Source organism: Ovis aries, chromosome 13, assembly GCF_016772045.2.
Source record: "Ovis aries strain OAR_USU_Benz2616 breed Rambouillet chromosome 13, ARS-UI_Ramb_v3.0, whole genome shotgun sequence".
Classification (NCBI taxonomy): Eukaryota; Metazoa; Chordata; class Mammalia; order Artiodactyla; family Bovidae; genus Ovis; species Ovis aries.
Window position 1 is genome coordinate 46,373,335 of NC_056066.1, and position 15,915 is coordinate 46,389,249.

Below are 15,915 nucleotides of genomic sequence, written 5' to 3' on the forward strand. Positions count from 1 at the left end.
ACTTGTGAGTCATCGGTGCTTCTTGCATCTTATAGGCTTTGTCATGTGACAAGAAAGCTGATACTGATAGAGGATCAGCGCTGGCTCTCTGGATAACTCAAAGAAGAGCAGTTGCAAGAGTTTAATAGCTCAATCCCAGAATGCTCGGTTCTTAAGATAAGACCCGCTGATGGACCAGCACAGGCAGCAGGGTGGTGGCGGGAGTCCCCGGTTGGTACTGCTGCCCTACCAGCAACTTGACTGTTCCCCGGCCACAGCCAGAAGTGCAGTGCTGGCATTCCTCCAGGATAGCTGGCATGCAAGCATGGGGGCTTGGAGTGGGAGGTGGGGGGTGGTGGCCTGGGCCTCACCTCGGTGTGCTAGGGGCTGGTGCCCCATCTTCACTTAGAAGACCTTGCAGGACTGTTGGGTGGAGAGGGATATGTTTTGGTTCATGCGCACACATGTGTTGCACAGGAGAGATTGCTCAGAGGACTGGTCCAGCTGCGAAGGCACCAGTTCTCAGATTTCAGCTGGATCCCAGACACCAGCCTAGTAGGTCTTTCTGTGTCTACCTGGCTTTGCCACATTCTGCTCTCTGGCTCTTCTACTTTCTGTATCTTTTTCTGTTTATTTTTTAACCTTCCTCACAAGGAAGATGATTGAGGAAGATGTTTGGGATGAGAAAGTCCAATTCAGAGAATTGTAAGCATAGCCCCACTGTAGGGAGGCTGGTCTCAGCAGGAAGGGGCCTGAGCCTGCCTGGCAGCTGCCTAGGTGGCCCCCCTTCTCCACCGGCCTATGTACCCCAGGCCCTGGTGATCTATGCACCCCAGGCCATCAATGATCTCATGAGTGTTTTGGGCAAATGCCGGCCACTGGTATATATATCCTTTTAGGGTTCACATCCAACTGGATCTTGCACATCCCGTGCAAATGTTCAGCTTGGGTGGCATTTCTAGTGTCTCTTGACACATTTCAAGTCACCAGGTCACCCGGTATCCTTTAACGGCCCCTAAGATTCTGGTCTCTCCTGTCCACATTTCTCCTCCCACACAACCAGCTGCTCACACCGCCTCCCTGTGGACAGTCTTTTTCATGTCACTCTCATTGGAAGCTCCCCACCTCAATAAATGCATCAGGCCCTGGTGCCCACCATCCTGTATCCAGCTGCAGGGTCTTCCTCACCCAACACTCCTGTCAAGTTTGCACTTAGTGTCAGGAGAGGTCCTTCCCCCGTTCATCCCTTTAAAGTCGGAATTGATGATAAATCAGTTTTTAAATAGCTGTAGACAATGATCTCTTCTTACCTGGGAATATGTGCAAATAAAAAGTGAATCCTCAAGGGAAACTTTTTTGGATAAGTTGTATGTTTATAATTTGTAGTTTATTCTTGCTTTTATAAATAAAGAGTAAATGTCATGTATTTTGATATCTCTTAGTATCTGTTTTGCTACTGATTTTCATCCTCAGTGTTTTTTAAGATACTTTTCAATCCAAATGTGTTTATTTGTTCCTGCATATTTAAAAGTCTACATTAAATGAATTTGACAGTTCTCATTTTTCCTTTTTTTTTTTTTGGATGGTTGCTTTTCTGGGAGTTGGTTTGTTTGTTTTCTGACTTCCTTGACTTTTGATGTAGTCTTTTTTAAAAACAGTTTCAATTAGTCCTATTTTTCATAGTTCAGATCCTCCAGATTTATGACTAATTTCTTATTGCCCATGACAGTTACATATAAGTCCCAAAATTACTAGATTGATTTTGTTTTGCCAGTAACTTTTTAAAATGTTTCTTGTTAATGCACATGTATCTGGAGTCATCTTTGGTGTTGTACTTCCTAGCTACTGGGGAGGAGAGGAGAGCAGAATGCCAGTGGTGGGTGGTCTTTTGAGGGGGTAACGAAAATGTTCTGAAGCTGACTGTGGTGGGGGTCACACAACTCTGCAGATACATCCACTTAATTGTACATTTTAAATCAGTGAGTTGTATAGTATACAAATGGCATCTCAAAGCTGTGATGTTAAAAAAATATCATACCCATTTGTTCTTGTGATACTCAGGGCACAATAGCAAACTCACTGACGTGTGTCCAGCTGCACAAGCGGGCTGAGAAGATAGCCGTGATGCTGATGGAGAGGGGACACCTGCAGGACGGGGACCACGTCGCCCTGGTCTACCCACCAGGTAAGAAACGGGGTTGTGCAGACCAACCCCTGCCTGAAGAACCCTGCATCACACCCATCGGTGCTCGATGGCCTTGCTGTGTTACCACCGAAATGGGCCCCGACCCCAGCCTGGCTCACAGTGTGGACTGTGTGCTGTGTGCTGTATGACTGATGATAGGGGCACAGACAGATCGGTATTTCACGGAGACCTTTGTATCGAACTTTAATAGCTATCTGAGGAAGTTCATTTAATCAGTAGTTAAATACTTGACCACTGAGTGGATAATCAGGAAGTGGAGTTTAAAGACTCCTTAGAGGGATGACAGCAGTGAAACCTCTGGGCTGCTTTGGCTTCCTGTGCCTGAGAGAACAGGGCCGCTGGGGGCTGCCATGAAGTGTGACAGACGCGCGGGGCCCCGTGCCTGCCTGGCTGCTCCAGGTTGGTCGTCCTGCTGCTGAGTCTTACTGAAGACTGCTCCTCTCTCTGCGCAGGGATAGACCTCATCGCTGCATTCTATGGCTGCCTGTATGCAGGCTGCGTGCCCATCACCGTCCGTCCCCCGCACCCACAGAACATCGCCACTACGCTGCCCACCGTGAAGATGATCGTGGAGGTAATGCTGCCTGCAGGGTCTGGCCCGAGTGCTAGTCTTGTAGACTACAGAGCCTGGGCTCCAGGGCTGGTGTGGGTGTCTGTAGTCCCAGTGGTGGAGGGGGCCCAGCCTCTATGTTCTAGCAGCTTGCTGTTTTGCTCTGGAATCAAGATAGCAACTTGTGCATAGAGTTAGGGACTAGAGAGCAGTTTTGCCACAATGCATGGGGATCAAATCCACTCCCTAGAGAGGGTACCGCTCCGGACACTGGGCGATTCCCCACCAGCCCAAGCAACAAACCAGGAGGAGTGGGGAAGTCGGGCGTTTTAAAGTTTCTTTCCTCAAGATTGAAAAGCAGCCTATTCCTTTTTGAAAGTACAGTTTGTTTTAACTTTTTTGTTTTTGTTTTTGCCTGGTGAAGTTTAAGAGGATTAGGATAAGTTTTTCCCCTTAGAGGAAGAACCCCAAGGGGCATCACAAATAAATACTTGTTTATAGTTGTGTCAGAGGACCTTCAGGGTTGTCACTGTGGTAGTAAGTGCTGAGGCTGTGTGTGGAGAGTGAGCGTTTCTGGAGGATGGGGGTGTGGTGAGAGTGGGTAGTTTGGGAGGTGCTTTCTGAGGTGACGGCCACACAGTTGACACCACTCAGCTCTAGTAACTGCCGGGGCCTCAGTCTGCACGAGCTCTGCTCATGTGGTCTGTGGTCAGATTCCCAGTCACATGGACCTCTGCTGGCCCTGAATGAGGCGGCTGTGCACGCAGCCTACCCTGGAGCTACACAGCTTCCACGTGGTGCGCAGCTGGCACGCGAGCAGGCATAGTCCCCTGTCCTTTACCCTCCTCCTCTCCGTGCCTTGTTCTCTGACCCTCAGGTGAGCCGTTCTGCCTGTCTGATGACAACACAACTGATCTGTAAATTGTTACGGTCCAGGGAGGCAGCTGCGGCAGTGGATGTCAGGGCCTGGCCCCCTATACTAGACACAGGTTGGTTCTCAAACTCACCAAAAATGTCTGTTTGCTCATCTGCTTTTCCACTAAGTCAGAGATGCTAACAGCTTGTTTTCCTCTCCAGATGATTTGCCAAAGAAGCGGCCTGCCCAGATCTACAAACCTTCCAACCCAGACACGCTAGCCTATCTTGATTTCAGTGTGTCCACAACCGGGATGCTAGCTGGAGTGAAGGTGAGAAACAATCTGAGTAGTGTGCAGTTAGCAGGCCATACAGCAGTGCTTAATTTTCATTCTTATGTGTATAGGGCTCTGGTGGGTCCTGGCATTGAAACACTGAGAGAGGTATATGCATATATGTGTGTTTTGGTCAAGCTATAAAATGTGTGACCATTTCAGTAATTAGCTAGGTTAACTGATTATTTCCAAATGTTCAAACAATTTTTTAGGGGCTTCACCAGCCCCTAGTAAAAAAAATTGCCTATGTTTCCCTTTCTTGCTGGTTCTGAGATCCCAGTAGTCTATTAAAAAGCCCCGTGCACAGGAGTTCCTTGCATTTTTAACACGTGTCTCATTGTAACAGGCCAGAACGCTGCTTGTTGCTGTTGCTTTCTCCCATCAAAAAAAGGAACTAGTACGTGTGTCACCTGAGTTAGGACTCTCCCAGGTTAGGCAGGGTCCTCAGCAAGATGCTGTTCAGTTCTCTAGCTTCAGGAAGCCCTGCACCTATGATTCGCCTGATTGCTGAGCTTGCGTATTTTCAATTCTCCGGCTTGACTTTTTTTTTTTCCAATTTTGTATTTGTAGTAAAATATGTGTAACATACACTTACCACTTAACCGATTCAAGTGTATGGCTCAGTGGTATTAAATGCGCTCACAGTTCTGTGCCGCTGTCACCAGCACTCACCTCCATAGCTCACCTTCTAAACTGAGACTCGCTCCTACCTCCAGCTTTCCGTCTCTGAGATTTTGACTGTTCTAGTACCTTGTTTGCAGTCCATGGGGTCGCTAAGAGTCAGACATGACAGTGACTTCACTTTCACTTTTCACTTTCATGCGTTGGAGAAGGAAATGGCAACCCACTCCAGTGTTCTTGCCTGGAGACTCCCAGGGATCAGGGAGCCTGGTGGACTGCCATCTGTGGGGTTGCACAGAGTTGGACATGACTGAAGCAACTTAACAGCAGCAGCAGCAGCAGTACCATGTTTACTTGGAATCATACAGTATATGTCTTCTTGTGTCTGACTTATTTCACTTAGCATAGTTTCTTCAAGGTTCATCCATGTTGAAGTATATATCAGAATTCCTTTTTAAGGTTGAGTTAATATTTCACTATATGTGTTTACCACATTTTGCTTATCCATTCATTTTTCAATGGATACTTGAGTTGCTTTCACATTTTAGCTATTGTGAGTCATGCTGCATTAAGCATGGGGTGTATAAATATCTCTTCGAAACATGGCCTTTAACTCTTTAAAATATATATCCAGAAATTGAATAGTTGGGTCAAAGAGTAATTTTATTTTTCTTTTGGGGGGAATTGCCATACTCTTTTCTACAGTAGCTGTCCCATTTTACCTTCTCACCAGTGATGCACAGTTTCCAGTTTCTCTACATGCTTGCCAGCACTTGGAATTTATTTTCTGCTGGTTTTTCTCTTTTGAATGTCTTCTTTTCCTGTGGCTGAGCCTCATGGCTTGTAGGATCTTGGTTCCCTGACCAGCGATCGAACCTGGGCCTTGGCAGTAAAAGTCTGGAATCCTGATGATTAAATCACAAGGGAACTCCCTGGGCATTTCCTTTTGTTTGTTTGTTTGAAGTAGCCTTCCTAATGTATGTGAGGGAGATCACACTGTAATTTTGATTTGCATTTCTCTGAGGATTAATGATATTGAGCACCTTTTGGTATGTGTTCTTTGGAGAAATGTTTATTCAACTCCTTTGCTGATTTTGAATTGATAGTTTTCTTATTGGTGTTGAGTTTTAGAAGTTCTCTGATACCCTTATCAGTTACATGGTCTGCAGATATTATGTCCCATTCTTTGAGTTGCCCTTTTACTCTGTGTGTTAGTCGCTCAGTCGTGCCTGACTCTTTGCGACCCCATGAACTACAGCCCACCAGGCTCCTCTGTCCATGGGATTTTCCAGGCAAGGATACTGGAGTTGGTTACCATTTCCTTCTCCAGGGGATCTTCCCAACCCAGGGATTAAACTCCGGTTTCCTGCACTGCAGGCAGATTCTTTACCGACGGAGCTACAAAGGAAGCCTCTTTTACTTTATGGATAGTGCCTTTTGATGCAGAAAATTTTTTAGTTTCTGTGAAGTCTAATTTTGTCTGTTTTTTTTTTAACCAGTGCCTTTGGTGTCCTATCCAAGGAAGCATTTCCAAATCCAGTGTAGTGAACTTTTGTCCCATGTCCCATGTTTTCTTCTACAAGTCTATTGTTTTAGGTTTTAAATTTAGAACTTTGATCCATTTTCTGTTAACTTTGTTTATGGTATTAGGTTAAGAGTGTAGCTTAATTCTTTTGCATGTGGATATCCAGTTTTCCAAGCACCATTTATTGAAAAGACTGTCCTTTCCCCATTGAATGGTCTTGGCATTCTTATCAAAAATACATTTGATCACCCACACTTAGCATCATGCTCGAGAGTGAAAAGTTGAAAGATTTCCAGAGAAAAGGCAAGATTTCCTCTAAGATCAGGAAGCCACTCTTGTTCAATATAGTGTTGGAAGTCCTAAGCAGAGAAATTAGGCAAGAAAAAGAAATACAAGGCATCTAAGTTGGGAAAGGAAGAATTAAAATTGTCACTATTTGCAGATGACATGATGCTTTGTATAGAAAACACAAAAAACTCCACCAAAAACTTACAATAAATAATTCAGTAAAGTATAAGATAACAAAATCAATACAGAGAAATCTGTTGTGTTTCTGTACACTAATAATAAAATAACAGAAAGAGACATTAAGGAAACAGTTTTATTTACAGCTGCATCAAAAAGAATACCTAGGAATAAATTTAACCAAGAAAGTAAAGGATCTATATACTGAAAACTGTAAAATATTGATGGAATAAATTAAAAAGGACAAATGAAAGATATTCCATACTTTTGGATTGGAATAATTAATATTGTTATAATGTCCATACTACCCAAAGCAATGTACAGGTTCATTGCAGTCCCTATCAAAATTCCAGTGGCATTTTTCAAAGAAATAGAACAAACTATTCTAAAAATTAGTATGAAACCACAAAAGACCCAAATAACCAAGGCCATCTTGAAAAAGATCAGAGCTGGAGGCATCATGCTCACTGACACCATAAGGCTACAGTAATGCCAACAATATGATACTGGTACAAAAACAGACACAAAGACTAGTGACACAGAATAGCCCAGGAATAAACCCACATATAATGTTAACTCGTTTATGGCAAAGGAGCCAAGAATACGCGATGGGAAAGGACAGACTTTAAGTAAATGTGCTTGGAGGATTGGTAGCCACATGCTAAAGAATGAAACTGGAACAATTTTCTATGCCATAGGTAAAAATGAACTCAAAATGAATTAAAGACTTGAACATAAGACCTGAAACCATAACTCTCCTAGGAGAAAACATAGGGGTCAGCTCCTAGACATTGGTCTTGGAGATTTTAGTTTGACATCAGTAGCAAAGGAAACAAAAGTTAAGCAAGTGGAACGACATCAAACCAAAAGCTTTTGCACAGCAAAGGAAACCAACCAATGAAAAGGCAACCTAGTGAACAGGAGGAAATATTTGCAAACCACATATTGATAATGGGTTAATATCCAAAATATGTAAAGAACTCATACAACTTAAGAGCAGAAAAACGATTGCTTGAAAATGGGCAGGGGATATAAACAGACATTTTTCTGAAAAAGACATACAGATGGACAACAGATATAAGAAAATATGCTCAGCATCACTAATCATCAGGGAAATGCAAATGAAAACCACAGCGAGTTATCACTTCACACTTGTCAGGATGGCCATCTTCAAAAAGACAAGAGATAACACGTTGATGAGGGTATGGAGAAAGAGAAACCCTTGTGCACTGTTGGTGGAAATGTAACCTGGTGTAGCCACTATGAAAAACTGTATAGAGGTTCCTCAAAGAGTTAAAACTATCATTTTATCCAAAAATTCCACTTCTGGGTATTGATCTGAAGAAAATAAAAACACTAACTCGGAAAGATATCTGCACCCCAGTGTTCATAGAGCATTATTTTACAGTAGCCAAGATATGGAAACAATATCAGTGTCTGTTGGCAGATGAATGGATAAGAAAAATGAGACATGCCTGCCCACTCACCCACACCATCTATAAGCACACAGTGCAGTATAATTCAGCCATTAGAAAGAAGGAAATTCTGCCATTTGTGACAACATGGGTGAACCTGAAGGACATCATGCCAAGTCAGAAAGACAAAGGCTATGTGATCTCACTTATATGTGAAATTTTTTTTAAAAAAACCAAGCTCATAGATAGAGAAAACAGATTGGTGATGGGCAAAAACAGATGGTGCAGAGAGCCAAAAGGTACAGGCTTCCAGTTAAAAGTAAGGGCTGTGGATGTATTATACAGCATGGAAACTATAGTTAAATAGGGTACTGTATCGCGTACTTGGAAGTTGGTAAGAGAGTAAATCTTAGTAGCTCTCTTCATTAGACTTACTGTGGTGATCATTTTGCAAGACATACGTATATATATGTTGTGTGGTATACCTGAAACTAGCATAATGATGTAGATCAGTTATGTCTCAGTCAATCAGTCAATCAATTGCATGTGAAGTCTAGGGAAAAATAAATTAATGAAAAATTTTTAAAAAATCATTTCACCATGTATGTGAGGTTTTATTTCTGGGCTATCTATTCTATTCTGTTTTTCCGTGTGTCTGTCTTTATGCCACTACCACACTGATTTGATTACAGTAGCTTTCTACTGAGGTTTTAAATCAGAAAGAGTGAGTCCTCTGACTTTGTTGTTCTTTTTCAAGAAGCATCATAACATTCAGGGAAATCTAATCAGATGACTAAGAGCTTTTATTAGCCACCTTGGGGAAAGAGATGAGACATACCAGGAGTGAGGCCCTTCCATCCTAGCATGTAGGATGCCTGTCAAATTCTGCCCAGATGCTCTGTGCTGGTCCCTTTTACATTTCAGCTCTGGGTGATGTGCACTCCACACTAACTTGAGATGTGTCTAAGACCATGAACTTGGTTAAGTTTTCTGGGCTGCTTTTACTTTCCTGTTCCTCTTAGATTTGTTAGGCTAGAAAGGATCTGTGAAAATTGATGTTATTAGATATAATTTTTTCTGTACTTTAAAAGAATTCACATTCCTTACTGACTGTTGTGGGGCTGGCTGCTGCCTTTAGAGAAACTCTTAACTGTAACTGTGCTGAGACTGGAATTGGATTCCCCGTCAAATAACAAGCTTATCTCACTGCACAAACGGGTGTGACCTTCAGCAAGTGTTTGCCGACAGGAGTCGGGCATCCAGTGTGCTCTGCTGGTCCCTCTGCTGCGTGACTGGTGCAGGGCTGGGTCTGGAGGTGAAGCACGAGTTGGGTGTTGTCTCTGCCTGGAGAGGGCACGTGATTGGTCACATATCCCCATGTACTGTACAGGCTGTGGTGGGGTCGCAGTCGAAGCCACCATTCAAATGCAAGATGTCCCGACCTCATGGGCTAGAGTTACTAAGTCCTGGGGGACCAGGAAGTTTTGCTTGTGGCTTACTCATTGCAAACGGGAAGTCTAATGAGAACCCACAGCCTACCCTCTCCTAACGGAACCAGAGCTTGGCTACAGTTGTCCTGTCTGAAACCACCCTTAGCATTGGTGTCTGGTCCAGTGCGTTCTGTGTGGCCTGTGGTGGTGCAGGAGTCCTGAGGTTGGGCTCCAGCTCCGGCGCCTGACATGGCCTTGCTGTCTTGCAGATGTCTCACGCAGCCACCAGTGCCTTCTGCCGTTCTATTAAGCTGCAGTGTGAGCTCTACCCCTCGAGAGAAGTGGCCATTTGCTTGGACCCTTACTGTGGACTTGGGTTTGTCCTGTGGTGCCTCTGTAGGTGAGTTTTCTCTGTATCTCTATGATATAAGTAAATAATCATGCATGCTTTTTCAAATCACCTGTGAGCTCAGAGCTGCTCATGGGAGGGGGCTGCCTGCAGGTGTGGCTCCCTCTCAGCCTGGCTCTGCATGCTGGTAGCCAGGTAGCCACACTCTCCAGTGTCTGGAAGGTTAGTCTCCGTAAAATATGCTGAAACTAACAGAAACAACATCTGGGTCTGCTCTGAGAAGCTGTCTGTTGGGAGGCCGTTTTCCAAGCAACTCCCAGACTTTGGGCCTGCTTCTTGTAGCTCCAAATCTTTGTATATGTTCCCGGCTTGGAACTGTGACCAGGGGCATCCAGGCTCTTTCCTCCTTGGCTTCTCCCTGACTCTAGCTGGGGGATGCTGGGAGTAGGCTCCTCTCCCCTCCTGGCAGGTATCAACAGTATGTATGGAAAGAATGAATATTGATTGACATTTTTCTCTAATTGTACATATATGTTCATCGTAGAAACTTTAGAAAACACAAAATAATATAAAGAAGAAAATTAAGCTTTCCATAAGTATACAACCTAGTGAAAGTGATAGAAAGTGAAAGTCGCTCAGTAGTGCCCAACTCTTTGCAACCCCATGGACTATACAGTCCATGGACTTCTCCAGGCCAGAATCCTGGAGTGGGTAGCCTTTCCCTTCTCCAGGGGATTTTTTCCCAACCCAGTTCTCCTGCATTGCAGGCAGGTTCTTTACCAGCTGAGCCACAAAGGAAGCCCAAGAATGCTGGAGTGGGTGGCCTAACCCTTCTCCAACGGATCTTCCCAACCCAGGACTCAGACCGGGTTCTCCTGCATTGCAAGCAGATTCTTTACCAACTGAGCTGTTTTGGCATATAGTCTTTCAGATTTTATTTTCTAATATAGTGTACTACTTTTTATTAACATTTCCAAATATATGCAAGTGGTTTAAGTGTGTAGAAATGCTGTAACAAACACCAGGCCCCAACAGCCAGCTTCACATGGACTGTGTTTTGCCAGTTTTGTGTTAGGGTGATAGAAATGTTCTAGACTGCATTGTGGTAAGCATTGTATGACAGCGAATTTGTCAAAGTTCTTTTAATTCTGTGCTTCAAATGGTTGGATATATGATATGCAAATTATACCTAAGTAAAACTGTTTTGTTTTTTTTTTTTTAAAAAGAAAACTCCTTTCCTTGAAGTAACTGAGGTGTATGGCACAGACCCTACCCTGCCCATTCAGTAGGCTAACCAGTGTGACACCACAGGGCAACATGTGTTATTCTGAGTTGTACAACTGCCTTGCTCAGGGTGCCCAAATTGCGAGAGTTATCAATTCTTTGTATGTTTTATCAAGTTAATAATCTAAAATCATTGAATTATAAATGTAAACTTTATATTAGTTACCAGAATGTATTTTTTCTCTTTTCCTGGTAAACATTTTTTATTTTAATTTTTTTATTTAGGTTTTCTTTTTCAGAGCACTATTAGTTTCACAGCAAGATTGAAGGGAAAGTGCAGTTCTACCCCATCCCTGCATGCACAACTTCCCCATTATAAGCATCTCCCACCAAAGCATATGTTTTTTACAAACTAGGAACCTACCTTGATGTATTATCATCCCAGAGTCTGTAATTTACATCAGAGCTCACTCTTAGTGCTATAGAGAGCCCAGAAACAGACTCAAGTAAGTACAGTCCTTTGATCTTTGATGGACGTGCAGAAGCAGTACAGCCATATAATGACCTTTTCAACAGATGGTGTTGGAACAACTGGACATCACCCCCACCCCCTGCAAAAAAATGAATCTACACGGAGGCTTTGTGGCCTTCTCAAAAATAGATCAAAATACATCATATACCTAAATGTGAAACATAAAACTATAAAACTCCTAGATGATAACTTGGGAGAAAATCTAGATAATCTTGGGTTTGGTGATGACTTTTCGACACACCTCCAAAGGCTTGACCATGAAAGAAATAATTGACAGACTGACTATTAAAATCAATTGTCTCTGCTCTGCAAAGGGCACTGTCAAGAGAATGGGAGCAGGCCAGAGACTGGGAGAAAATGTTCCCAAAGTGTTTTTAAATTGTTCTGTTCTTTTTGAAGTTATGATCTAAACTGAAAGAGTTGAGGTTCCAGAAATTTGCAGGAAATAGTTTCTTCCCTATAAGCAACCTGCTATTAAATTGGAAAGTATAATAGCCAGTGCCAAGAAATCAGTATTGGTTAATAAATGAAACAGCAAGCGATCAACTTCTGTTGGAGTGAGACAAAGGCAAGTAGAAAATTGGTGAATCAGGTTTTCTGTTGTCCTGTATTAGGATTTAATAGCTTTTTTATTAATGTTGACTTTCATTTATAGAAGTGAAGACAGAGGTGAAAGTATGCTTAATTTCCACAAGTGTGCTTAGTTTCTCTCACCTTGAACTCCACTCTGTGGACCCCACCTTTTCATGCCCTTAGCAGTCTGATCAAGCGAATCTTTTATCCTGATGCGTATTCTTAAGAAAGCTAGTAATAGGTGATTTGCATTTTGTTTTCTTCATTTTGGGTTTCCTTATGATAGGATTTAAAAGGAAAATGCTGATAACAATGTGGAAATGATAGATTGTCATAATTAAGAAGTGTATTGTTACAGGGTGTAAACACATTATGTACATTTCGGTTCCCTAACACATGGGACTCCAGTGTTGTTAGCTGAGCTTGTTGTGTGCTGGAAAATGGGAGTCCACCGTGACAGAGAAGTGTGTAAACTGGAGCTGGAACAGAAGCCAGGCAGGGGTTCTAGTTCAGGTGGTCCGGTTCATCCTGATTCACGAGTGGGTTGAATAACATTTGGTGCTCATGGAGAACTCCAAGCCACGTTTCCTGGTGGATAATTATGACTTTCATGGTACGCGATGTACAGGGTTGTTAGATCTTGGGCTGTTACCTGGCATTGATCCAATTTTGGCGAGGGTGGTTCTTTTAACATCCATTCAGCAGAGGTAAATTTTTCATTATTTTTATTTCTTCCTGCTTAATGCTGCCTTGAGGATTCTCATTGAAGTTGGCACCTGAGCTAAAAAGAAAGCTCTAATTCAGGGTCATTCTACACATGGTCTGTAGGCTGATTCTGGAGCGCCACATTGCAAAGGGCAGAGGGTGCATTGGTGGCTGTGGTACTAAACACCAAGAAGTCGTCCACGTGGAGGCTGCTGTTCGTGTTGGTGTGCTCAGGGGCAGGGGTCTCCCTTAGCTCTTACGGCCCCTGGAAAGAAGATGAGTGCTCCAGGCACAGTCACCGGACCTGTGTGTGTGAGGGGCAGCCCTGGTGCACTGTAGATCTAGGCTTCTCCTCAGACCCCAAGTGTATATTCTTGAAAAGCTGATTGGTTAGAATTGTTTTAAGTAGGATGTGCCGGTTTCTCAACCAAATGGAAAAACTGATTTTAAGGCACTGCAGTGTTGGATACAAGAACTTTTGGATAAAAGTGTGTTTTCACAACTGCAGGGCTTGGCTCCATTTGTGCAGGAGTGTTGTTGGATCCATCTGACTTGTAGTAAGTAGCTGTTTGACTAGGATGTCAATATTTGTAATACAGATGTATTTGCTGTAGTGCTGTTTGATCTCTTAAATAACCACCATATTATAAAGTCATCCTTAAAGACCTCAATCATTTTCCGAAAGACAGATCTTAGAGAAAAATTGACAGAATTTTGAGTGTTACAATTATTGGAATGGCCTCTTACTGAGTTTTATATAATGACTATAAAAATAATTTTTATACATTTCCGTAGGGCTCCAATGGAATGTGCAGTTTTGCATATTATGTGTATAGCAAAACTTTTACATTAGCAGGATTTCAGAGGAAATATTTGCATACTTTCAAAGGAAAGTTTGGGGTATTAGAATCCTTTATCCTGAGACCAGGATGTACTGAGATCAGTCAGTACATCCTCAGAACTCTTGGATTCCCTGGTGGCTCAGATGGTAAAGAGTCTGCAGGCAATACGGGAGACCTGGGTTCAAACCCTGGGTTGGGAAGATGCCTTGGAGAAGGAAATGGCAACCCAATCCAGTATTCTTGCCTGGAAAATCTCATGGATGGAGGAGCCTTTTGTTCTGATGGGTGGGGCCATGCTCAGTAAATCTTTAATCCAATTTTCTGTTGATGGGTGGAGCTGTGTTCCCTCCCTGTTGTTTACCTGGGGCCAAACTATAGTGGAGGTAATGAAGATAATGGCCACCTCCTTTAAAAGGTCCCTCCCATTCGTGTACTGCTAAACTCAGTGCCTGCACATCAGAACAAGGCCCAGTTTCCCCCACACTCAATCTCTCCAATCAGGAAGCTTCCACAAGCCTCTTATCTTTCTCCATTAGAGGGCAGACAGAATGAAAACCACCATCACAGAAAACTAATCAAATTGATCACATGGACCACAGCCTTGTGTGACTCAATGAAACTATGAGCCATGCAGTGAAGGGTCACCCAAGACGGACAGGTCATGGTGGAGAGCTGTGACAAAACGTGGTCCACTGGAGAAGGGAATGGCAAACCATTTGAGTATTCTTGCCTTGAGAACCCCATGAACAGGATGAAAAGGCAAAAAGATAGGAGAGTGAAAAATGAACTCCCCAGGTCGGTAGGTACCCAATATGCTACTGGAGATCAATGGAGAAATAACTCCAGAAAGAATGAAGAGACGGAGCCAAAGCAAAAACAACACTCAGCTGTGGATGTGACTGGTGATAGAAGCAAAGTCCGATGCTGTAAAGAGCAGTGTCACATAGGAACCTGGAATGTTAGGTTCATGAATCAAGGAAAATTGGAAGTGGTCAAAGACAAGATGGCAGGAGTGAATGTCGACATTTTAGGAATCAGCGAACTAAGATGGACTGGAATGGGTGAATTTAACTCAGATGACCATTATATCTACTACTGTGGGCAAGAATCCCTTAGAAGAAATGGAGTAGCCATCATAGTCAACAAAAGAGTACGAAATGCAGTACTTCGATGCAATCTCAAAAATGACAGAATGATCTCTGTTCGTTTCCAAGGCAAACCATTCAATATCATGGTATTCCACGTCTATACCCCAACCAGTAATGCTGAAGAAGCTGAAGTTGAACAGTTCTAGGAAGACCTACAAGACCTTTTAAAACTAACACCTAAAAAAGATGTCCTTTTCATTATAAGGGACTGGAATGCAAAAGTAGGAAGTCAAGAAACACCTGGAGTAAGAGGTAAATTTGGCCTTGGAGTACAGAATGAAGCAGGGCAAAGGCTAATAGAATTTTGCCAAGAGAATGCACTGGTCCTAGCAAACACCCTCTTCCAACAACAAGGGAAGACTCTATACATGGACATCATCAGATGGTCAGTACCAAAAACAGGTTGATTATATTCTTTGCAGGTAAAGATGGAGAAGCTCTATACAGTCAGCAAAATAAGACCAGGAGCTGACTGTGGCCTAGATCATGAACTCCTTATTGCCAAATTCAGACTTAAATTGAAGAAAGAAGGGAAAACCACTAGACCATTCAGGTATGACCTAAATCAAATCCTTTAATATAATACAGTAGAGGTGAGAAATAGATTGAAGGGATTAGATCTGATACACAGAGTGCCTGAAGAACTATGGATAGAGGTTCGTGACATTGTATAGGAGACAAGGATCAAGACCATCTCCAAGAAAAGCAAAATGGCTATCTAAGGAGGTTTTACAAATAGCTGTGAAAAGAAGAGAAGTGAAAACCAAAGGAGAAAAGGAAAGATATTCCCATTTGAATGCAGAGTCCAAAGAATAGCAAGGAGAGATAAGAAAGCCTTCCTCAGTGATCAGTGCAAAGAAATAGAGGTAAACAATAGAATGGGAAAGAGTAGAGATCTATTCAAGAAAATTAGAGATATCAAGGGAACATTTCATGCAAAGATGGGCACAATAAAGGACAGAAATGGACCTAACAGAAGCAGAAGATATTAAGAAGAGGTGACAAGAATACACAGAACTGTACAAAAAAAGATCTTCACGACCTAGATAATCATGATGGTGTGATCACTCACCTAGAACCAGATATCCTGGAATGTGAAGTCAACTTTTGCCTTAGGAAGCATCACTGTGAACAAAGCTGGTGGAGGTGATGGAATTCCAG

The 15,915-nt window shown here is 42.8% G+C and overlaps 1 protein-coding gene across 8 annotated transcripts in view; it reads left to right on the forward strand.

Annotated features, from left to right (window-relative positions):
• The window catches only part of DIP2C (disco interacting protein 2 homolog C), a 308,773-nt gene that overhangs the window by 259,671 nt on the left and 33,187 nt on the right, over positions 1-15,915 (forward strand). For all 8 annotated transcript variants that reach the window (XM_027976813.3, XM_027976814.3, XM_042229724.2 and 5 more), the window contains 5 exons: positions 2,041-2,164; positions 2,638-2,759; positions 3,613-3,724; positions 3,813-3,922; positions 9,651-9,781. In XM_027976813.3, the coding sequence (XP_027832614.1) occupies positions 2,041-2,164; positions 2,638-2,759; positions 3,613-3,724; positions 3,813-3,922; positions 9,651-9,781 (599 nt within the window). The remainder of the gene's footprint in view (positions 1-2,040; positions 2,165-2,637; positions 2,760-3,612; positions 3,725-3,812; positions 3,923-9,650; positions 9,782-15,915) is intronic.